The 25,461-nt window shown below is 35.4% G+C and overlaps 3 protein-coding genes across 11 annotated transcripts; 1 reads left to right on the top strand and 2 right to left on the bottom strand.

Annotated features, from left to right (window-relative positions):
* Positions 1-707: 707 nt before the first annotated feature.
* Positions 708-4,138, bottom strand: LOC128263806 (uncharacterized). Of its 8 annotated transcripts, none has more exons than XM_052999061.1 (4): positions 4,022-4,138; positions 2,250-2,402; positions 2,025-2,198; positions 708-983 (listed from the first exon to the last, which is right to left on the bottom strand). In XM_052999061.1, exons 2-4 carry the CDS (start codon positions 2,391-2,393, stop codon positions 744-746), a joined length of 558 nt encoding a protein of 185 aa, XP_052855021.1. In that variant the 5' UTR covers positions 2,394-2,402; positions 4,022-4,138; the 3' UTR covers positions 708-743. The 8 variants fall into 8 exon arrangements, with proteins under 8 accessions (XP_052855021.1, XP_052855019.1, XP_052855018.1 ...); XM_052999059.1 differs by having other exon boundaries at positions 3,864-4,116; XM_052999058.1 differs by having other exon boundaries at positions 3,794-4,116.
* Positions 4,139-5,760: 1,622 nt separating this feature from the next.
* Positions 5,761-12,792, top strand: LOC128263785 (uncharacterized). The gene is made up of 8 exons (XM_052998988.1): positions 5,761-6,034; positions 6,944-7,462; positions 7,516-9,255; positions 10,095-10,208; positions 10,265-11,097; positions 11,584-11,971; positions 12,020-12,506; positions 12,570-12,792. The coding sequence occupies exons 1-8, from the start codon at positions 5,869-5,871 to the stop codon at positions 12,688-12,690; spliced, it is 4,368 nt and encodes a 1,455-aa protein (XP_052854948.1). The 5' UTR covers positions 5,761-5,868; the 3' UTR covers positions 12,691-12,792.
* Positions 12,793-16,587: 3,795 nt separating this feature from the next.
* On the bottom strand, positions 16,588-24,587 carry LOC128263760 (calcium/calmodulin-dependent protein kinase type 1). Of its 2 annotated transcripts, XM_052998934.1 has the most exons (10): positions 24,353-24,587; positions 23,520-23,744; positions 23,313-23,447; positions 20,049-20,093; positions 19,708-19,782; positions 19,496-19,634; positions 18,809-19,073; positions 17,183-17,309; positions 17,016-17,103; positions 16,588-16,963 (listed from the first exon to the last, which is right to left on the bottom strand). In XM_052998934.1, exons 2-10 carry the CDS (start codon positions 23,633-23,635, stop codon positions 16,733-16,735), a joined length of 1,221 nt encoding a protein of 406 aa, XP_052854894.1. In that variant the 5' UTR covers positions 23,636-23,744; positions 24,353-24,587; the 3' UTR covers positions 16,588-16,732. The 2 variants fall into 2 exon arrangements, with proteins under 2 accessions (XP_052854894.1, XP_052854895.1); XM_052998935.1 differs by lacking the exon at positions 20,049-20,093.
* Between the last annotated feature and the right edge of the window lie 874 nt (positions 24,588-25,461).

Raw genomic sequence — 25,461 nt, forward strand, 5'->3', positions numbered from 1 at the left:
TTTATTTCATATGCAGTTGGTTTTGGCTTTAGCAGAAGCTCCGAAATCGGTCCGAGTAGGTGCCATTTATTTACTATATTTTAAAATCCTAATGTACTTTAAAGCAACCATAATTTCTACCATCGGATTTATTGATGCTACGATGAAAGAATTATGCAATCATGAAAATACAAATGGCCGTTATTTATAATTGAAATTTACCAGTTAAGAACTATCGTAATACAAATATTGGAGGCCTCAACCGTTTTCTCTACTAGCTAAATATCATATGTAATATTATTATTTATTAATAATAAAGTCAAATACATTGTTGTAATCAAGTTGCAGATAATCTAGATATAGCAAATTTTTAGTTACTTATAATATCGTCAATAATAAAATGCTCCAAAATTGTACTTTGTTATTTAGTTATACATCAATTCAAAATGACCCAGTTGTAATTTTTATTTCAGGGACGTGTGCAATTCTTGTTTGTCATTAACCTTACAAAGTGCTTTTTATGAAACTAAGTTTTTAAATTTTTTTAAATATACAAAATATGTTATAATAACGTTATTGATTTATTGTATATATAACGCTACTATCGCAAATGTAATAGATGAAATTAACCTTAATAAAGTGTAATATTAATTCTGATTAATCTGCTTAAGGGGAGGCATTATGCAATCTCTGGCAAAACCAATAAAAGAAAGTGCAAAACCCTAATCTATTTTTTAAAGATCTAATATATATTAAATTTACTTTTATTTGCCACTGATCCACAATTGGCTATTACATTTTTCACCTAAAGCGTTCTTATTCGGGTAACTATTTTTGTGTTTTTTAACAAACGTTAAACTCCAGTTTGACGATCCTTTTACGGAAGAATTAATGGGTTGGCAAAATAAACAAAGACTCGGCACCGGGCGTTTGATTTTCATGATGACCTCGTCAGAGTAGTTTTGAGCTTCTACCTGGGCAGGCATTATTGCTTGAAGTCCTTGCTGTAATAATACAAATTAATTAATAATAAGAATTTAAGAAAATTGTAAAAATCAATTCAAATTTTAGTATTGGCATTTTTAGTCTGGATATGGTCCTACGAGAGGCATACAATAGCATAGCAGGCAGAATTAATGATCCAAAGGAAAACGAAAAATAAAAAAAAAACCTTTTTTGACCGAATTTCGATCTGCGAATCGCTGCTGAATCGCATCAAAACCGACCCGTTTTGGAAGCGGATGGTGACTGGTGATGAAAAATGGGTCATTTACGACAACGTGAGGCGAAAACGGTCGTGGTCGAAGAAGGATGAGCCGGCCCAGGCGGTAGCTAAGTCAGGATCGATGGCCAGAAAGGTTATGCTGTGTGTTTGTTGGGATTGGCAAGGAATTATCTACTATGAGCTGCACCCCTACAGTCAACATATGGCCCGTCTGAAGGAAGCAATTGCCCAGAAGCTCCCCGCTTTGGAAGCTCCCCAATAGGACGAAGGATTTTATGAGATGGGTATCATGAAAATACCATAAATGGAATTGATTGTAGGAAAAATTGTGCTTATTTGATATAAATCGGTTTATTCATGTACAAATAATCGATTACTTTTTACTTGACCCTATATATACTTTAAAGTGAAATTATAATACCCTCTGCAAGGGTACAAAAAGATAACGATTTCAAATATTTTCCATAGGAACGATTGATAATTGAGCTAAAAATCGTCATAGGTTCAATGTTTTTAAACATACACGCAAATAAATCAATAATTCATTTTTCAATAGCTGCAAGATTTTATAAGCTTCGGCTTGGCTTAGTTTGCTTTCTTTTTTGTTTTTATTTCTTGTTGTGAGCCAAAAAACCAGTTCCAAGAAAATCGGATCTTAGAAATGAGAAGAAATACTTTTGACTACAAAAAACATCTGACCCCTGCGCAGGCTTAAAAATGCGATACGATTGGCAATTAAGTTTAAAAATATGGATGATGGTTTGAGTTGATTCTTAAATCTACAGTCAAAGTTTAATGTACATATATACAAATTTCTTACCTTTAGTTTGCCAATTTCAGTACGTAGAATTACAATTTTGGTCTCGCCATGGAGTAAAGTATCTCTCATGTTATATATTTCGTTTTGAAGATTAATAAGGGAATCATCGTAACTACTCAATGAATTTGTTTCGTTAAATACCTTATGCCTCAGGCACAATGATGTTTTTCTTATCTGTAATAAAGATCGAGTTAGGCGAAGAATCTTATCCAGAATAACCCTCACCTGATTTTTTAGGGTTGTATCTATGTGAATGGTTGATGTTTTCCGAATCAAGTCACTTGAATTTTTAAAGTTTGTGGGTCCTAAGATCCCACTTTCCACGAAGAAGTGTTTTGCTTTATCAATATTTGAATTCATAGATTGCATTTTGTTATCCTTATTATTCGATTAAGAACAAATTTGAAAAATGTGTGTGATCTTCTTTACCATTTGTTATTTTAGAATCTACTAAGCATTGGCATAGATTCTATTTTAAGCCAAAATCAAATCAGGGTTTCTCTTTGGTTGAATTGAAACACCTACCTAATCATTTTTGGTGACAATAAATATATATTTAAATAAATTATTTGTTATGTCATTTTACAATAAAAAAAATGAAATGTGACTAAAAGAGGTTAGAAAATAGTCAATTGAACGCGAATCAAAATCTGTCTATATTTGTAAAGGAGTCGTACACTGCAGCGCTGTGGATTGCTAATCTTTTTCATGTAGAACAATATCCTCAACATATGGAAACACCATTTTAGACAAGATTTTTCCAAATAGGGCGATCAATTATAGTTATAATCCAGTCATTTGGCAAAGATCCCCAAGACTATTATAAAGTCTGCACATTAAAAAGCGTTTTAAAATGGCTAAAAAAAATTCTGAATATTTTTCGAACCATTCGGGAAAAGAGATCGCCATTGACGGTTACGTCGGCTCACTTGTTGTGAATTTATTGGCTTCTCCAAGACGACGTCCGAGGTGGAGATTACCTTCTTCTGAGAAGATGATTTTTTGCTTAAAATGCACATCTTCCACCAAGCGCTCTTCGGCTCATTTTGCGCGTACTAAAACCACAATTAAACCGCAATGTTATGACTATTCAATAGTATTTTAAAAATATCAATCCGATTTTTTTATATGCATTTTAAAACGCTACTTTTTCATGGACCACCCTTTTTTATGGGTACATCTTGGCTTGAATTTGCTATTAAACATGAAATTTAAATGTTCCCCTGGCATACAGTTTGGTTTATCATTTTCTGTCCAATAAACATTTAGCTACCCATTGTCGGGTAAGTCCAGATGGATTTTGAAAACTTAATACGGCTTGCTACAAGCTAAACCGTTAAAAAGCGGGAAGTTTGGGAGCCTTCTGGTACTTAGACTAATGCCCCGCAACCATACATATCTCGTTCATTTCATCTAACCATTTTATTAACATTGCTTAATAAATCTGTGTACCCATTCTCTCTTAATGAATTTGAGGGTTTCAAACTGAATTTTCTCCAATTCTTTTGAAAGTTAGCCTATTCTGGATCGCTTTAGATAAGCTGCCTAAATTCATATCATGACACAAAGGTATAATTAAAATAAAAGAAATTGTTTGTCTTGGCATTGCCAAGCGAAAAAATAAAAGCTGTACTTAATTAAAAACATGTATTTAAAATAAACACAATTTAGAAAAAACCTTGTCCATCATTTGTCGGTGCTATTATTTTGACCATACATGTACTTAACAGGATCGGTAATGTCCCCTTCCAGCGTTGCAAACTATTTACCTAAGATGTAAAACAAATATATTTACTGGGCTACAGTTGGAAAAATACATTTTCTTTAGATTTATGCAACCTTTCATATGTTAATGTCAATTAATCGTAGCCAAAGAATTCGTTAGTCAGTTTGTTATTGTTTTTGTGGAAGGTATTTAAAGTCTTTGTATATGCATAATCATACAACATAATATACACAACAGATGTGAAAAAAGGTTTAAGCTATTGTTAATATACTTTTAAGTAAATTATAATACTGTAAAAATAAGTTTAAAAATTGGCAACCAAAACTGGATCTAATCTAAATGGTTATCTTAAATTTGGTTTTTTTAATGGGACCGTTTTGCGGTAATATTTTAATATCATAAGTTTGAATGTGTTACCAAAGGGTGATTTCCACAGAATCACATCTATCCCCGCTTGCTGGATGTCTTATATAGCCGTGCACAATACAGTCGAGATATAGCCTGATTCCATTGGCGCATAGTCTCACATATCACCACACACCAAATCATTTAAAGATGGTCGTAAGGTTTTGCCGTGCCAAAAATTTCCCGGTGTTTCCTTGACGGTGGAATTTAGTTCCTAACCGCACGTCTCTAGACAACATTTAGTCAATGGTTATTCGGTGCAACTCTATAGTCTTGGCGCGAAAGAACATGAATAGAATTTAAAAACTTATCCATAGCATTAAAATAAAATACGAGCCGAAAAAGTTCTTATAAAAAAGTTTGATGAAGTCAAAGTCCCCCTCAAAAAATTCTACATACGCCACTGTGACTTTTGATGGATGGTGGAAGGATGCTCTGTGGGAACACCAGTCGAAAATCCCAACCGTTTCGCTTGGTTGGGCTCTGTGGGTCTGGTCTTTACATACCGCATTTAAAATAAAAGCGATAAAAAATCAATGTGCGCCAAATTAGCGACGGTCGGTTAGCGATGAAAACGGAATTGTGTAACACGGAAGCGCTTATTATAAATAATAGGCCAATATAAAAAAATGAGTAGGCAAACATGTTAAGAAAAGAATAACGAATTGTTTAAACTACTGTTCAACCAGTAATACTTGTTACAAGTATGGGAAAAATGCATTTGAAAAGTTGGTAGAAAAATTTTATGATATCTCTCGTTTTTTATAGCCGCATTCCATTGGCGCATTAAAACGCATTTAGCCTAATGCGCATTTATATAGACAGGGAAACCCATACGGCTCAATGCCGCATTAAAAATAATTGCGATTAAAAATCATTCAACCTGAACGTTTTTAGAAAAAAAAAACTGAAAATGCCGATGTTTAACGATATTTTATTTATGCCACCACTACAACAGCTGTTTTCTATATGCAAGGTTGGCGCAATTTCGGATTGCTTTCGAATATAAAATCTATTTTGTATAAAAATGACTGAAAACACAGTACCACAATACATTACTGCTGGATCTCTGGCAGGAATTAACTCCCACATATACGGGGATCCTTGCCCTTTTTAGAAACTGTAGTGCTCTCCTTTGCAAATTCGTCAAAAAACACCATCAGCTTCCCTTTCTTGTCGCCCAAGTTGGCAAATCGATCGATAGCATTATGGATGTCTTGTTGGGCACTAAAGATATCCGTAAAACTTGCTCATATTCATCATTTTTAATTCCTTTTGATTTGCGACAATTGAAAAGTAAACCCATATCAGCTGTTCATGCCACTCACATGTCGGAATAGCAATAGCTAAATGGTAATGCTCCAATGGAATCAGGCACATTTAAAATGTGCACTAAATTGGCAGTAGAATCAGGCTATGAAACATTTTGTACTCATATATAAGCTATAGCCTGACTCCTTTGGCGCATTAAAACGCATTTAGATTAATGCTCATTTGGATGGATGGATCTCTGTGGAAATACCCTATAATGCGGCAATGGTGATGCAAAAAATATGCCCATCGATAGCGACAAAAAACTATCGATGGTGGCTCAGAAAGGTAAAAATTCGATAGCTCGATAGTGCCATAGATGCCCAGCTCTACCTCTAACGCTGATAATTCACAAATAAGAAAAAATAGTGTACATATAAAAATAAATGTTGGAGAAAGACAATGGCAGAAAAATATTCTTCAGATCTTACACTAGTTGTTATTGCGCAGATAGCACAAACAATTGGTTACAGCAGCACACTGAGTGCACCCTTGGAGTTGTTACAAGATGTAATGCAAAAATTTACGCAGGAGTTTGCCCGAGACCTCCATGGGCATATGGAGCACGGTAAGTTTAGTTTAAGAAACAAACGCATAAAAAAGTAAGAACAGTAAACATCTTTCTATGTCTTAAATTTCGATAGAGGAGCCAATAAAAACACCTTCGTATTTGCTATGATTTCAAGTGTTTGAATCTTTTATTTGGCTTGTCTATCGAATGTTTATATGTGCATATTTATTTTTTATACCCTTGCAGAGGGTATTACAATATTAGTCAGAAGTTTGCAACGCATCGGAGTCGATCTAGCCATGTCCGTCCGTTTCAACTGAAACTCTTAGTTTTAAAGCTATCTGCATAAAACTTTCCCAAAATTTGTATTCCTGTTGACGGTAGTACATAAGCCGGAGCGATCCGGATCGGACGACTATAGCATATGGCTCTCATAGGAACAATCGGAAAAATAAATGAAAAAAAATAACAAAAAATTATAACTTGGCTGTTTTTAATTTTTTTTTAGTTCGAGAATTAGAAATTTAAATGCTTCAGAAATGCGGTTTAAATTTCATTAAAATCATCCGAATCATAGCTCCCATGGGACCATTAAAAATAAAAATTAAAAAATGTGTAACTTTTCTAGTTTTGAATTTTTTTTGACAAAATTCTTTTGGAAATAGTAACAATTTGATAGTTCAAAAAGCTGCCATTTTAAACATTTCCGCATATAAATAGAAAATTAAGTGTTTTTAAGATTATGTAATATTTAATATTTAATAAACATATAAATAGAAAATTAAGTGTTTTTAAGATTATGTAATATTTGCAATAGCTACTAGGGTATATAAACTTCGGTTTGCCGAAGTTTGCTTCCTTCCTTGTTTATTTTTTCATTTTCAAAAAAATGTCGCCAAATCTTAAAGTTGTTGGTATCATAAAAGGTGATACACGTTTAATTTTTAATTTATTTTATGGTTTTAGCCAATCGTACAAGACCCAGTATTAAGGACGCGCGCCTTAGTATGAAGAGTTTGAACATAAATGTTCAAGAACTTTTGGATTACATTGGGAATGTCGAGCCTGTGGGGTTTGCCCGCGATGTTCCCGAGTACCCCATTCGAAAAGCTGCAAATATGAACTTTCTTAAGCCTGGAAGCGCAGAAACCCTAACTCGACCTGTTTACATATTTGAGTATTTGCCACCAATGCAGGACCCTGAGCCACGGGAGATTCAAACTGATACTCAAAAGGAATTTTCACAAAAACGTGAATATGGGGCAAATACAGAGTTTGATGTGACAAGTTCGGCGGAGAAACTGGGCAACAATCAAATTGATTCCCTTTCTCCCAACGCTGTGGTTAATTTTCCGTCAAATGCCTTTGACTCGGATACTGGTCGCTCAGTCCGGGAAATGAGCAGCGTGGTAATGACAACAGGCGGATTTATCAGTCCAGCTATCGAAGGGAAACTCCCAGAAGCTTTCATACCGGACATAATTGGTACGAACTTAAAATGATATCTTTATAGAATTTCATTTGTTTTCTGTTTCTAGAAAAATATAAAGGCCTGGATGCACCGCCTTCCTCGTCGATAGTTGTCCACCCTTCGGATTATTCTCCGAAGTTGGTTACATCTGAAAAAGAAGCATCGATAAACTCAAACTCAAAAAAGTTAATAACTCACAACAATGCAGAAAACAAAAACCAAACCAAAAACCAAAATACTGCATTATTAACAAATGAAAGCACCGAGCCCTTCTTATTACTACCTTCTAACAATCTATCAATATCACCCGCATCGACTGCTTCAACAACTAAAAAGAGTAAAAAACAGAAACAAGATTTAATAGACGAGCTCAGTAGAAAAGATAAATCAAATTTTGCTTTCGCTAAAACTCAGGAAAAATCGCAGCGAAAGGCTTTGAAAATGTACCAAAAACTTTCAAAGAACCAATCTGACCATTCAAATGGTGAGATCCTACACATAAAAAAGTCTAAGAAGCGAGTAAATCGGGGGAACAGCATTTCCGATCCTAATCAAATACATTTAGAAAAGATGCTTAAAAAACAGGCTAAGCATGGACAAAAAGAAGTTAAGCTTGAAATTGACGAGAAAAATGTTGGATACTTACAAAGTTCTCAAACCATGAGCGGCTTTACACCACAAGCGAATTTAAATACAGAAAATCTATCAGTTGATATACCTACTGTAGATACTGTGTTTATAAAGAAAGTTGAGAACAATTTGCAAAGTTCAAACTTTCCAACGCAGCACGGCACCATACAACAATCGCCAATATCATTATCAGCAAAAAAAACCCCATGCGAACCGGAACGCAATAAGTTGGATATCTTTAAGAAAATTTCCAAGCCACGAACTTCTCGTCAGGATGGTGGAGCAATTACGGGACCTCCCGGAATGGGGGTACGTGTTTTTGGAAACACAATATCCGGATCATCATTAATAAGTCTTCCATCTGGGACTACTATAACTCCTACACCTCCACTTGGGATGAATCCAGAGAACATTAACGTTCCTAGTGTAAACAATTTTGGTTTATTGAATCAAACCCCTCACACACCTAAAGCAGACGTTGAAATGTCTATAATTGATTCGGTTAAGCCAAAAAAGCGAGGGCGCAAACCTGGCGGTAAGAATCTATTAAAACAAACAAATTTAACATCACAAACTCTGGTTGAATCAGCAAAAAGGGAAAAGTCAACGAATGTTATCACACTCCCAGCGTCATCTTCAATACTCTTATCCCAAAATGCATTGAACGTCCCAATGCCAACAGAGCCTCTTAACCTGTGCAATACAGAGCAAGTCTCTAGCGACTATATTCAAACTTTTCCCGCACAAGATAAAAAAGAAAGAAAAAAAAACAAATCAAAATATGAAACTGGCATACCAGAAAATATAAAAGAATTCGCCAACAAGGTGTTTTCCCCCGAAAAAGTATGCTCAACAATAACTAGTTCTACTCATGCTCCGAAACAAAAGATTGTTATACCGTGCCCAGATCCATTTATGTCAGTTTCTAGCACATTAACAAACACATCAATGTACTCAGGAAACCAAGCCGGAATGGTTCCGCTGCTTCCATTACTGCATTTCCCTCCGCGACCTGGCCTAATACCTTCGGGACCTGGGCTTTTTCCTGCTGTAACTGGTCTGGTCGGTTTTGGCAATATTGGTAATAGAGTCGGTATGGCACCGATCATAGCGTTCCCGGGTCCAGATGGTTCGGTTGCTGATACCGCTAGATGTCCACAAATTAAAGATTCTTCTGGTACGTCAAATTCTTAAAATAAATTAGGATAAATATTTGTGTTAAAAACCGAAACTACATTGTAAACTGCAAAATCCTTTTACGTATATCGATCAAATAGAATGAGGTTTTAAATATTTTGATACATTTATAAAAACAGTATATATTTATTTAAAATCAAAACTACATTGTAAACTGCAAAATCCTTTTAAATAAATTAATATAAACAATGTAAATTTGATCAAACCTAGTGCGGTTTTCCGCTTCCGCTTTTTTTAACCTTTACCTTAAAAAAAAACTATTTTGTTTGTACGTTTTAGTGCTTATAATTGATTTTTAAATATCTTAAAAATAATTTAAATAAATTTTTAATGTTTTCCTAAAAATAATGTATGGTACATTTTGAGATTAACTCCGGTTTTGCTTTTAAACCACACATTTATTTATGAAATGAATTGTGCTTAAAAAAAATTAACAGATTACAAAACTTAAATTATAACTTTGGCTTTCCGAACCAGTTTAAAACTTTCCGCGCAGTCAAAGTTAAAATTTTTAAATGGTTCTGGCTTTGATTGGTCTCAGTATGCTAGCAATTTACCGCTGATAATAGCGATTGGCTACCTGGGGAAACATGATACTATAAGGGACTATAGTTTTGTCTCTTTGTGTGTGCTGCCATAAAGTCGGATAAATTTGACATTTAACATCGGGTTGGGTAATAACAACAACTTATTATTGGCATGGTATATCGGAGGGTATATATTGGTTTATTGGTCAAAGTTTCTTTAGGCAGCAGTTCTAACCTAACCTGATTACATTCCTTGTTTAAATTAACTTTCCTTTTCATTTACATATGTAAGATGTTGATACTAATCAGTTCCTGCGAAGATCGTCTACCCAGACGGATCTGCAAATGGATCGAAACTACTGCAACGTTGCTCCTTTGGTTCCAGACTCAATGAAATTGGCTGATTGTAAGTTTATGGGTAAATAAAATTAATAATGTAATACTAACTTGTTTTAACTTTAGGTAAAACAGTATCATGTGGTAATAATGATTTGGCTCCATCGAAATTTAAGAAAAAACCAATAGTACAGGCTTCTGGAAATCTTGGTGATCCGATCGAGGTCTCCGATGACTCAGACGAATCAATACAAAACAGGCAGTTGGTTGAAAAAAAATCTTCATTAACATCTCCAAGCCATCCTAGATCAAGCTTATTACAGATACAGCCACAGCCATTTGCACCGCCAACACCTGTATGTGAAGATGAATCCCATCTGGATTTAAGGAATATCTTGCCTTCAAGCTGTAATGAATCAATCAAAAAATTTAAGAAACCAGTTAAACTGACCCTTCCTGACGTTAAAAACTTTATTCACGCAGCTCCTTCACCTTCAGCATTTCCGCAATTTAACTTGCCGAATTTTATGGGAGGCGACAAGTTTAGTTTAGCTGGGGGAGCAGATCTTATTCCATTGTCGAGAGTGGATTGTGGTTCTGCATATTCATCCCATAAAGTGCCATCCAGTAGCTTGACAGGTGGCGCAACATCTGGTGTAAGCCCAATTATACCAAGTCGTATGAACATTACCGAGGAGCAGCAATTTTTACCAACATATTCAAACTACGAGGACATTACAATCACTCCGACTGGAGCAACCACGTTAGATCTTAAAGTGCGCAAGCATCATAAAAAGCTAAAAAAGATCAAAGATGGGAAGATTAAAAAAAAAAAGGATAAAAAAGATAAAGCTAAGAGAAAAGATCGGATCGGCATAACGTCTTATAAAACTGATCGAAAAATTAAAGGGCTTGATAAAAAACAGAAAAAGGAAAAGAAGAGAGATAAGGATAAGCAGGTTGGTCACAATTTTATTATTGCTTCAGGGTTTCTTTAGCGGGCCACTCGCAAACGTGCCACATTAACTTGCAATAGATAATTAATTTTCGAAGTATTTCCCATTAAAAAAAAATAACATACCCAAAAAAAGTTGTGGTGTAATTCTTCAATAACCCCCAGTAAGGGATAGTCAAACAATTTTTAAAATGTATTTTTTTGATATATGGTTCAATGTATATCGAAACTTGATTTTATTATTTTCTGTTCCTGTTAGCAACAGGACGCTTTTTTAGTGTTTTACCTAACCTAGCGCAGCGGTTGTTTATATAATTTTCGCAAAATAAATATTTGTGTACCTTAACTTTGGTCTATAGGTATAACCACATAATACAATTGAGTATTACTCGAGATAGTTTGTTTTTACGTGTATTGCTCAATTCGGCACAGGCTTCCAATATAAAACTTTTCTCACCTTTTATTAAAAGTGTTATAATTATAATTTTAGATTTTAACCCATACACCGGATGAACCAGAAGAGTTTCCCAGGGCGCCTTTAATTAAGAACATTGAACTTGGCACTGCTCAAAGTGTACTGGTTAGTACACCTGTGTTGAAATCAAGCCAATTAACCACAAAACCGCCGCCAACGGCCACTTGTGCAATGTCTCCAAAGTTACAGCACTCTCCAAATCAAATACCAAAACTAACACTGAAACTTAGTGCAAAATCCACACCGTTTCCAATTTCCGAAAAAGAAAAAGACATGCCAGATACAGAAACGGAAAAACAATCAACTGTAGTTCCCGTAGACAAGATGGAGCGTGTACGGGAAAATTCTCCAGAGCTAGCTCGCTTCTCCCCATTGGTCACCGGACCGCCTAAGAGCAAACAATGTACGTATTGTAGTTATTCGATTTCTTTTGTAATGTAATTCATTTTAGCTGATACACATTTATTGAGCGTCTCCAGCACAGGACCCCTTTTGAGCAACAGTTCTGCTAGTTCTGTACCAGTGATACCGTTACCTTCCCAAATAGCTCCGCGGACAACACAGATCCCGATAAGTCAACAACAAACTTCGTCTAATTCAGCCGGTTGGTTGTCGAACTCTAATAACAGTAACGCTGCTTCATCCACGCTTTCGGCTAGTTCAGTTTTGCTACCACAGCAATTGATGTTAACGCCTAATCCGATTATAAACAACTTTTCGTCAGTAATGGCCAATAGTGCAGTGTCCGCACCAAGAAGTGGCTCTTTCAGTTCTGCCACAAATATTTCAGAAGATAGCTCGAAAATTGCAGAAGCAAGTCGCCCATCATCATATGTTGACGCCGAGGGCAACCGTATATGGATTTGCCCTGCATGTGGAAAGGTAGACGATGGTTCTGCTATGATTGGATGCGATGGCTGCGATGCGTGGTACCATTGGTATGATAATACTAAACCAAATCTGCTGTCCTAAAATTTACTTACAAAAATATTTCATTTTAGGATCTGTGTAGGTATTACTTTTGCTCCTAAGGACAATGATGACTGGTTCTGTCGCGTTTGTGTTACAAAAAAAAGAGTCCATGGGTCAGAAAAGAAAAAAAAACGAAACAAGAAGAAGTGAATTCCATTTATGTTGAAACAATTTATTATACCACAGTTATATAATGTACAGTTTTATTTCTGAAATGTTTACTTAGACTTTTGCCTTAATAAAACTGATGTTTGATATTATTATAATGTAAGTTACAAGTTTGCCTTATTACAAAGTGGAATCGATCACTATGTGCAGTTGAAAAGGAAACTAAGCTCACAATCGAAGAAAAAAATATTGCATCGAAAGTTAACAAAACTACTGAAATAACTACTCCAAGTAATGTGCAGAACTGGTTAAAAAAATAACAAATTTTACGTCACGTCCAATAAAAGGTGCAATATAAATGAAATCAAGACTCAAGTAAATGATAACAATGGCTAAATTCTTGGACAACGGGAAAATAAATTACTACCTACCAACTGAAAAGTAGCAAAGAACTAGAAGTGGTAATTAAAGGAATCGAATCAACAGTTCCGATCGATAAGATGAAAGCGGAACTTAAAGAAAAGGGCTTTGGCGTCAAAATGGCCATGAATATAATAAATAGAAATAAAATTTCCCAGCCAATATGCACTTCAAACAAAAAAAAATCGCTCAATTTACAAACTTCAAGACCAACTGCACCGCAGAATCACCATTGAGGAACCTCACAAACAGAACAGGCCGTCCAGTGCACGAATTGTCAGGAATATGGGCATACGAGAACGTACTGCACCCTGCGAACCGTCTGCGTTGCCTGTGGGGATGCACATCCTGTAAATAAGGAGGATCATTCTGCCAAAAAATGTAATGAAGGAAACCACACTGTCAACTACAGAGGCTGCCCTGTCTACAAAGAGCTAAAATGACGCCTTACCCAACAGACAACTGCAGCTCGAAACCCAGTAAGCCGACAAAACATACCGTATATACCATCAACCTCGACGCCGGGAGTTTCTTTGGCTCAGGCGCTAAGCTAAAACAACGGGTCATAAGCCTCAGGGCCTAGGCCGACAACTTCCCAAGTCCTGCAGGAATAACGCAGCAACAGACCTCGAACCAGGGTCCTGAAATTACCCTTAATTGGCAAATGAGTTAAAATTAATGTATGTAACTATAACAAACACAATGGTAGCAATGCAGAAAACGCAACAGAAGCTTATGCGTACGCAACACCTCCTTTTGGAGCTCTTACTTAAACCAAAATCAGTTTAGATGGTTTCCCTAATATTATCTTTCTGGAATGCAAATGGCATTTCGCAGCACAAAAACGAGCTCTTGCAGTTCTTAGACCAATATGACATTGACTTCATGCTTATATCAGAGACTCACTTAACGAACAAAAATTATTTTCATCTTAATGGCTATACATGTTATGCGACAAATCATCCCGATGGAAAAGCTCATGGTTAAGAATCGCATTGGGAATTACCATCCACTTGGCTCCTATGAGAATCGTTCAGGGTTTGATCGGTAAGCAGTACAGTATTATCAACGGCCTCCGCCTTTTATTCCTCAAGAGAATTACTCAGTATTGCATAAATTGAGTAATGTTTCTCTTTGTGTATATCAAGGTCATCCTCGGGGTTTTCCCAACCCTCATCAGACTCGAATCCGTACAGCTCCTCTATGAGCCGCACGAACCGCAAGTAGTTGTCTTGTAGTTGAGCCGGGTCGAAATTGACTGAATATCTTTCACGAATTTAAGGGCTTGCTTATAGGTTCAAGAAATTTGACTTTTGCAAAAGCCCCGCTGTTGGATCACACTCCGCATGGCGATCGAGGTTAGGAGGCGGATCACCGTTGACAATTCGAATTTAATTAAATGTCCCGAATGCAAACACGTTACTGGCTATCCGGCTCGAAGGACCAATAATTTTATGTTAATAAATGATTGTTTTGGTTTGATCTTTATTTACATTCACCGAACATTCTAAATGGGTCGATACGCGCTTTGCGCTGCGGTTGCGTTGGTAACAAAAATGTGACACTGTAGGTTCGCAGAGTAATACAAGAATAGGCAGAGTCATAGAAGAATAGTCTGAATTAGTTCGTAAACATGTTACCGTTTCGAGATGAATGTAAAAGTACTGCCTAAGACAATGCAGTTGGTCAAAGCTCTTACATATACATATGATTAAGCTGCGCTTCATGCGCTCGTGTGACTGTGCATATAATACAATGATAAATAACGCATCGAACTGCGCTCAAAAGATCTGATAAACAAAGTAAACGTATAAGGTGTCCGGTTCCCAAACACACAGCAAAACCTTCCTGACGAACCCGGTTTGGCCTCTGTCTGGGACGATTCACTGGCCTTCGACCACGACTGATTACGCTTGATATTGTCGTGTGTGATACATTTTTGGTCGCCAGTCACTATCCGCTTCAAGAATGGGTCGAGTTCGTTCCGTAGCAACATCATACCGCAAGCGTTGATTCGGTCCAGAAGGTTTTTTTGCGTCAAATCATACGGCACCCAAACATCAAGCTTTTTTGTATCCAGCCTTCCGCAGATGGTTTAAAATGGTTTGGTTACTAACTCCTATCGATGGGCGATATCACAAGATGCCACATGCCGGTAAAACTAGTAATTAATCGAAGGAATAAACAAAATAAAGTTTTATGACAAATGACCGGTTTCTCAAACAAAAAAATTGATTTTTGAACAAAATTTCATTCTTAGTTTGCTTATAAAAAAATATGTATCGGAAATAAAATCTTTGATTTATTAAGCAAAAATATATTTTTGATAGTGTCAAGTTATGAGAGGCCTATTCAGCTCTACCATTCCCCAAAATCTCCCCCCCATTAATCTCACGGAACTTTTCACTATCGGATTTGCCTTCATCGAAGAAAAGGCTTAAAACAGCGTGAATTTCAGTGTTAGTGAACTTTATGTTTACACGTCTATAACTGTTAAACACAATGTCCAAACTAATCATGCATAGCGTCGTTTTGTAGGTTATGTCAAGAGCCTTCAAATGTACTAGCTCTGTAGCGCTCGCAGATTACTGAGGCAGAAAAGCATGCCACGTAGTGCTCTTACACTTTATAATCTTAATATATTATATATTATTGTTAAAAAAAAATCCCACCTAATCAATAAGGCTTGCACGATCAATTCTAATATAAATATATTGAAAAAAATAGTTACTCATTGAATTTTTTTGTTTAGTTTTAGACTTACTCACTAGACTTACTGACTTTTATATCCAATGTCTTAAAAAGTTAGTCAATGACTACCAGGCCTTTAGTCTTGCAAAATTATAATCAACACCTGAAGTAAAATACGAACTAGTTTTTGTATAGCAGCTAAATAACAAACAAGGAAGAACATACACTGGTGTAAAGAAACCATTATAGAAATTATCGAACTTGTTCCAGCTTTCACTTCCAAAAGATTTACGAAATCTAAATTCTAAGTTCTGCCAAGCAATTGTCTAACGGATTCAGATCGGCAAGCACAGAAATTACTTACTTTTAAAATACTTTGTTATAAATGACAATGACAATGAATGACAACTTATTTTTATACCCTTGCAGAGGGTCAGTCAGAAGTTTGCAACGCAGTGAAGGAGACATTTCCGACCCTATAAAGTATATATATTCTTGATCAGTATCACTAGGCGAGTCGATCTAGCCATGTCCGTCTGTCCGTCCGTCTGTCAGTCCGTTTCTACGCAAACTAGTGCCTCAGTTTTAAAGCTATCTGCATGAAACTTTCCCAAAAGTTGTCTTTCTATTGCAGGTAGTATATAAGTCGGAACGAGCCGGATCGGACGTCTATAGCATATAGCTCCCATAGGAACAATCGAAAATATTATCAAATTCGAATTATTACGACATTTTAAACGTCGCATTGAGTTTGAGCAGTGTATTGGTTTCAGCAGTAACCTTGCGTCTTAAATATTATTAAGAGATTAAAGTACAGGTGTACTCATATTCATTTGTTATTTTTTTGTATTTTCGATTGAAAAATGTATCCGATTAGTAAATATGACATATTTACTAGACTAGATAATCGTTAAAATTCAAAAATGTAATTCAAAACAGCGTATATGTAACATAATTTTGATATTCAACATTGCTACTGCGAAGCTCCGTTTGTGCTGCGTACCGGCTCGCTGACCTCTTGTGCATGACTTTGTGCAGATTGCTGTGCTGGCAAAACATTAGAAATAGATGCTTCAGAAGCTGCTGGATTTGTAGAGTCTTTTTGGTTACTGCTATTGCTAGTAGAATCAAGATTTGCACTACTATTGCTGCTTAACGCCATTCGCTGCATCTGTCTGATCACTGTTGCCGCGTAGTATGCTTGCTAAAAAAATAAAACATTTTTATGTGTTTATATAATAATCTGAAAAACCAACCTTCCAGCGCGATTTTGCAAAGTTTTTCTTCAATTGCTCGGACACCGTTCCGTGAATATTCCTGCTACTGGCCTCATTTCCGGAAATCCTAATTTAGCAGGGTATAAGATTAATGTTAATCTATAATTCAAATTTAAATTTCTTAAGTTAAAATAAGTAACACTTACCAAGCATGTGCCAATGCTTGCTTGCATGTATATCGCTTTTCTACTGCTACGCACATTAAGTTCTTAATAAAATGCTTGGCGGACTCGCTTATTTCATCCCAATAGGGTGAGTCAAATTCAAATTCTCCTAAGATAGAAAACAAATTAACAAATTAATCTAATTTACAATTTAAAAGTAAAAGAATCCAACGGCTAGGAGGGATTTTAAAAAGGGACATTTTTTCTGTAGGTAATCATTTCTTTTCCATTTGTAGAAGGTTTATTATTTTAGAACTTTAGAACAGTTTTAATTTAAATAAATCCGGGAGAATATATTATATAGCTCCTATTAAAACAATCGGAGTATCAAAAAAAATCCCTATTGTTTTTTTTTTCTTTTTTCCTTGAGATATAATATTATTTTAAAATTCAGAACGACGGCTTTAGCTTTATTAAAATCGGACAACAACATCATAGGAACAATTCAAGAATTCATCGAAAATCATCAAAGCTTCAATGTTTATAAAGATATACGGATAAAAATAGAAATTTAGTTGTTCTAAAGAATGTTATTAATCTTTGCTGAAAGGATATGTAAACTTCGGCTTGCCGGACTTTTCTTCCTTTCTTATTTTACTTCCCCCTACGCTATTGCTTAAATTTTCTTTCACAGCATCTACGTCGATCTTCGTCTTCTGCATTAGTCGACTGCCCCAAGATTTCTAGTAGTTTAAGTGTGAAAGTGAAAGCTTTGACCTTGTTTTATCCGGCTAAAACAAATTTTAAATCCCTGGATTTATGGTATTTTGTATTCGGCTTGATTTGATTTTTCTTCTTCAAATAATGGCATTATACTGCATACCGAATGACCATTGCCATTAAAGGTACCCAATTAGTTGAATTAAAAACTTACAACATTTTTTTTTTTGCTGCTTAAATTAAACAAAAAATAATATGACTCAACAAACCTTTTCTTGTTCGGACTAAAAGAGGTGGCCCTGCTGGTACTAGGTTTGGAAGTTGGAAACAAACTAGGTAGCTTCACTGATTGGTACTTTCAAGTGAATGGCAAATTAGGCCCGCGGTTTGGCTAAGTTTTTATCAACTTACCTTTTTTAATGTTCAATTATGCTAATGAAGATTAGCTAGAAATTAGGAAACCGTTATAGAAACTCATTGAATTCCGTTTTTTAGAGCTTTTTGAAGTAAAATAAAAACATAACAAGGGTATTATCAAAAAAATAAATTTTTGTGTTCTTCGGTTTTATCAATATCCATGCCATTTATACCTCTTGACGAGGTAACAAAGTGACGCTCGCAACCTCAACTCCAAACACTTCTGATATCAAATTTTAACAAAAAATTCCACAGCATTAAAATAAAAGCCGGAAAAAGTACTAACAAAGTTTGATTGAGTTAAAGACTCCCACCAATAAAATTCTACATACGCCACTGTGACTTTTGATGGACGGTGGATGGTGGCTCTGTGCGAACACCAGTCCACCATCCATCATAGATCCTAGCCTTTTTAGCGAAACGGGACTGGGCTATTACTCATTGAGGAACTTGTATAAATAGGCACCGGTCACATATATACACATAAATATAACTGATAGGGTTAACGTCTTTTTTGAGTTTTACTAATACCTTTTAAAATCTGAGCGAACAGATTAGCATCATTTTCATCATAAAACGGCGGATAGCCGCATAAAAGAATGTAGGATATTACTCCAATACTCCACACATCAACGGCTTTTCCGTAGGGTTTTTGTGCCAGCACCTCAGGAGCCACATATCCCGGTGTTCCACATGCTGTAGCCATAATTCCAGAATCTTCCATTTTTGACAAGCCGAAATCACTGATCATTATTTTGCTATCATCGTCAGGACTATAGTAGAGTAAGTTTTCCGGCTGTAAATAATTTTAATTTAAATATTTTATAAAAACTATTTTAGCAAAGTTACGACATAGAAGTAACTAATACATACGCATGGACTAGCGTTGCCATACGCCCTAAATGAATTCTTGGACAACGTTTTCCAGGCCCTAGCGAAAAGGATAATCTTACTGCTAATCTGCTGGGCTTGCTAACTAACAGATAATAATTAAATTCAAAAATTAAATGATGAAATTCGTAATGAGTAAGGATTATATTTTTGTAAAAACAACTAGCTCATGGTTAAAACTTTTCTCATTAGGTATGCTTCAGCCTATTATTTTATCATCTTACCAATACAGGCACTTTTACTATCACCGTGCCGCAGTATGAAGAATTTGCTGTATTTATGTTGTTACTTTTTGACAATTTTTTTTTTCTGCTTAAATTGTTTTACCTTAAGATCACGATGGACAACTCCTTGCTCATGCATATAATCAACAGCTTCAAGAATCTGTCGTATGAGATGAGAAGCGTCCTTTTCAGTGTAAGATCCCTTTTCCACAATGCGATCAAAGAGTTCGCCACCAGTAACCCTATAAAATCCAAAAACAAGAGTAAACGCGAAGCTTTTCTGTGCTAGAAAAAATATCGATTAGAACCACATACAACTCCATAACTAGGTACACCTTCGACTTGTCCTCATACGTTTCCAAGAGTTGCACTATATTTGGATGAGTTAATCTGAAATTAGAGTTTTAAACACTTCATATTGTTTGTGTAGCTTTGCAAATGTTCAAATAATTAGAATATGTAATTTTTAAAATTTTTCGAAACCGCCTTTAAGTAAATAACAAAATGGAAAAACAGATTCCTGTCTCTTCCTTACAATGTTCACAAAAACTTATTAATTATAAATTTGATCGGAGCCTTTTTAAGCACTGCCCTACAACTCATTTAAACATTTCTATGTGCATATGCTTCAAAATGGGATCGGGATATGAACTCACCGCGTTCCGTTCGGACATTTGCCATCAAAATGATTTGCACTGAACCTAAACATGAAAAGAAAGTAAATTAAGCAAACAACAGGAAAGAGTTTTAAATCAAGAAAAGCAATAAAAACAAGCCATGGAAATGCTCTGAGCAGTGAATACTCGCTTATTATTTCTTCCGTAAGCGTTTAAGAATTCTTTGAAAACCGAATAAATTCATTTATTCTTCGTTATTATCAAAAAAATAATACTAAAACGCGTTTTTTTAACGGTAAGTAAAAATAAAATATAAAGGATAGCTTTGGAAGGCCGAATTATGTATAAAACTTGAGCTTATACGAAAATATGGGAGTCTAAATACTCATTTGGCCAAAGCATTTAAATAGCTCTTGAGATTCATAACTCAATTTAATAGCAAACAGCAAATTAATTTTTTTTTTAAAAGAAAAACTATATATATGGACAACACCTTACAACTTTTGCTTATAAGTCGAACGACTTCTATTAAAATTGCCTTTATTGGGTTTTACCTTCTTAAATGTAGATTAATTCAGATACTTTAGATTTATTTGTTCATGCTGAAGATTATTAATTCTTAAGATGCCGCTTTAAAAAGTTATTTTAACTCGGCGAACGAGAATTATTACCCGCAAAATATGACATACAACTATAAATAAACAAAAATAAATGAGACGTTTACACGATCAGCGTGCACAGAAAGAAATACGATTAAAATCGTTTTTTTTTATGTTAATAGCATTTACTATGCGCGAATAAACTGCATCAAAAGATTAGATAGACATAGGACAGATACAAAATATTAGTAATATAATCAAATTCAAGGAATAATGCAAGCCAGAGGAAAATGTCAGTAGTGTATTCATAAATCGGGCACGATTGGCCTGAAAGAAGCGATTATCCAAAAGCGACTAGCTCCGGCCTATAGGAGAAGAATTTTTTTATCAGGACAACTCTAGACCACACATATCGAAAGTTAGTCGCCAAAGCTCTGGAAACTAGGCATATTCCGGACTTGGTACCAAGAGATTACTACCTGAACCTGTCTATTATGAATAATTTTGGTGGTAAAAATTCGCTTCATACGAAATTTTTTTTTTTTTAAATGGCAATACAAATTGCAACAAGTTTTCAAACAAAACACATTTGGCTTAAATTGAAGTATTCCAACTATGATACATAGTTAATAGACCTTTTGTTACTACAAAAAAATGAAAATTAACAATTCTTCCGATTGTTTCTATGGGAGCTATAGCATGTGGAAGTCTAAAATATACAGGCATGTTCCGGTTTTCACTCGGAAGAGAATTTGATAACATTTTCGGATTTCCCTTTATCATAGAAAAATTCCCCTTTGTTTGGTCTCTTTTGTTCCCAAACAAAATCAGCGGACTGGCAGCTGTCCCCTATTGACATTAATGACATTAATGGTATACCACAAATACAAATTTTCAATTTTTTGTATGCCGCTTTATAGCCAGTGCTAGAAACTTGTGGTATCAGTATTGTAAAATATTCACAAGAAGTGTTGAGAACCAGATTTGCCAAAGGCAATAAAAAAGGCCCAACGACATACGTTTCGGACAAATAGTACATTAAATTAAGCAGTAATAAAAACAAAAATTTTTCTTGATTAAATGCCTATCTTACCATATTTAAAAGAACACAAAAAGCGTCCTAAAAATAAGTATAAACAAAATACTTGTTTTTTAATCGTACCATGACAACCCTTGCATCCTCCCCTTGAATTCGTTCGGAAACTAAAACAGGGGCGGCGAAATTGCTAAAATGCCGATGTCTAGAATCGAACCGATTCTGAGACGCATTCACAAAATATTTATTGTTTTTAAAACATCAAAGATTAGGGTAAAAATAGGACCTGCACTTTAACTTATCGCTAAGTATTTTAAATCAATTAATATCTGCCCTGCGGAATTGAATACGCCAGGCAATTGCTTGTCGAAAAGATTCCGTAAGATTTTTTCGGAAGTTAACAGAGAAGGAAGTGAAAACTTAAAAAGGTATGGGAAATTCGAATCCTTGTGAATCTTTCGGAATTGAAAACTGGAACAGGGCTTTTTGTTTTTGGGGTTTTTGTATTTAGTTTGAGCTTTTAAACTACACTCAAGAACGGAATAGTAAGTGAATGATATACAGTCATGTCTATATCGATTCTCTCTATTAGATGCTCGTTGCTCAGCTTACATATTCAGTTTAGGTGGCGCCATCAAATAAGGCAGTGTTGACCACCTCTGGTGTAGAGTCAAAACAATAAAAACAATTTGGCGATAAAAAAAAAACCCAATGGCATTGTTGTATCAGTTACGAATTGGTCCGCAAGGAAAAAACAACAAATTGTTAGTGTATAGCAAAATGTGCCGGCCCTCACAAATACTCAAAGCATTGTGCATTTACAAAAACAATTGTAATCATTGTGCATTGGCCTGAGCACCCCTGCTATAAACTTTTATATTTCGATTTCTCGATGCCAATTTGTGTTTGACATTGAGTGGATTTGCTGATTCGGAAACATTTACTGTTTACTGACTCACATTCTTAAAATGCTACATCGACAATTGTGATCTTGGTTTGTTTACTTTTAAATTCTGGCAAATCCTTACGAAATTAATTAAAAATCATGAATAAGAGTGAGGTTATGATACTCTTTAATGCTTAGCAGGATATCCTTAATGCTAGATTGGCATTTGCCAACCCGGCAACAAAGATGAGCTGATAGTGTTGTTCTACGGGTTAGCTGAGACCACTATAGTTTCATTAAAATAGCGAAAATCCCCGTATATGTGGGAGTTTTTTCCTGCCAAAGGATCAGCAATAACGTTTGCTGTTCTTTCACAATCGCCTTTATGCAAGACTTTTTATTTTCGAAAGCAAATAAAAATTGCAACCTCCTTGCCTATAGCTTTTTAGTCGTGGCACCAACGAAAAATTAAATTTTTCGAAAATTTTCTAAAAACGATCGGGACATTTATTCTCAATGCGGCATTTAGCCAATGCTAATCAAGCTATTAATAGAAAGTGCTTTAAAAAAATGTTCACCAGTTTAAAGAGCGTTTTCTCGTCCTTAGTTGAGCCTCGATTAGGTAATTAAACTGTAAACATCACGTTTTCTTCAAAATGTAAGGTATTTTTTCGACGTCAGGACCAGAAAACGAGCCTTAATGTTTTTGGATGTCGGGAGTAGTTGATAGGGGCGTTAAAAATACCGGCAAAACCGGCAACCCAAATTTGTTTTGAACTCACCTTCTTAAAACACGTATTTCATTCTCCAGAGATTCTTCCTTGCCCTTCAGAGCTTTCTTATCTATTATTTTCACTGCAAAATGATCGCCAGGCGTATCTTTGCTTTCGGCTAGGCGGACTTCTGAAAAAGCTCCACTTTGGCGCGGGTAGGATAAGAACAGGTTATTCATTGAAACGCGTTAGGAAATTAGCTTCTTTAATACGTACGTCCCCAAAAGCCCATGAAGGTTGTATTTCTCCTCGATTGACACTTGTTTATTCAACTCCTTAATGTCCTTCGCCTTGGCTTTCTTGCCGGAATCCTTTTTGCCAAACAAAGGCATTTTAGCGGAGTTGCTTTTGATTTGTCTTAGACGGTTACTGTCAAAATGCGCAGGAATGGCGCATCGTTATTCTCGCATTGACAGTTCTGGTCGGACTTCTCACCGATTTCTAAAAAGATTTAATGGGATGAACCTTATCAGCAAAAGCCGCATACTCATATGCATGAATGTAACTAGACACAAAGCAATGCAGTTGTTTTTGTTTCGGGGCTTTAAAAAATTCTGATCAGCTAATGAGCTCTGCTGCCAAAGGTTAAATTTTAGCTGATTACCTTATGTGGTCGAAAACAACACGCTTGTAATACTTGTATGTACACATCTGTATGTGTACACAATAAATATACATGTACATACATATATATATTTTCATGTTTCAGTATTTTCTGAAGTTTTATTTCAATTTAAGTTTAATATTAAAAGATGTTTAAGTGCCTAGACCTAGGATTTTTTTTAATCAAAGAAGTGTTTAAAAATATCCCGCTAACGTTGTTTGTAACTAATGCATATAACTTTGATTTAAATTGTGTGTTGCGAAAAGCTGTCACTGCACAGTTTTTATACAAGTGTATGCACAGGATTCTTAGAATTTATAACTTATTAAACAATTATTTCGTTTAATTTTGACTTTAATCGATTATCAAAAATCGTGTTTGTCAGTGTTTTCCTCCGCAATAAAATTTTAAAAATCGTATTTTACATTTATATTGCCATACGTACTTTTCACGTTCAGTAGTTACACAGAAAACACAAACATAGTGACATCTAAGTAACGATTTCGTATTCAATTTCCGGCTTAGCATATGGCCTGCCTTTATTTGTGCAGTGCAGCCAAAAATGCTTATTTTTAAAGAGCACACTCGCTAGAAATCACAATTACTTTTAGTATCGATTTATTGATTTTATCCAGGCGCTGGCGCAACCATTTTTGCAGTGTTGCCAAACCAGCTTTTTTCTCGTAATATTCAGCTATTTTTAAAACTAAATTGAAAACACTAGTCACTAGTATGCTCTATCGATATATTTTTTTTCCATCTCAAAATCGTTTGTCTGGCATCGCCAAATAATAAAATAGAAACTGAAAGAATACTTTTCCAACCATGTTTCAACACAAAATCAAATTTTGGGTGCCACGGATCTCTTTTGATTGTTTGGGTACTCCTTAAACGACATAGTCTGTGAATTGCTAAAATTCTGTCAACGGTTCCATACAACCTAGTGGCCCTTTTTATACCCTTGCAGAGGTTATTATATTTTAGTCAGAAGTTTGCAATGCAGTGAAGGAGACATTTCCGACCCTATAAAGTATATATGTATATTCGTGATCAGCATCACTAGGAGAATCGATCTAGCCATGTCCGACTGTCCATCCGTCTGTCCGTTTCGACGCGAACTAGTCTCTAAGTTTTCATGCTACCTGCATGAAACTTTCCCAAAAGTTGTCTTTCTTATGCAGGAAGTACAAAAGTCGGAACGAGCCGGATCGGACGACTATAGCATATAGCTCCCATAGGAACAATCAGAAAAAACATGAAAAAAATTATAACTTAGCTGTTTTTAAATTTTTTTGTAAGTTTTTCGATATTTAGTGATAATTTCTTTTGAAAGCATTACGGTTTAAATTTGATTCAAGTCGGACGACTTTGTCATATAGCTCCCATAAAAGAAACCGGAAAATTAAAAATATTAAGTTTAACGTAACAAAAACGTCTATTTACCGTAGAAAGTTTTTCTATTTAAACGACCCCTTTCTTAAAAAGATCCAAAATCCCCGTATATGTGTGAGTCTTTTCCTTCATTGTGGCACTGACACCTGAATTTTCTGCACT

This window comes from Drosophila gunungcola, unplaced genomic scaffold, assembly GCF_025200985.1.
Source record: "Drosophila gunungcola strain Sukarami unplaced genomic scaffold, Dgunungcola_SK_2 000018F, whole genome shotgun sequence".
Classification (NCBI taxonomy): domain Eukaryota; kingdom Metazoa; phylum Arthropoda; class Insecta; order Diptera; family Drosophilidae; genus Drosophila; species Drosophila gunungcola.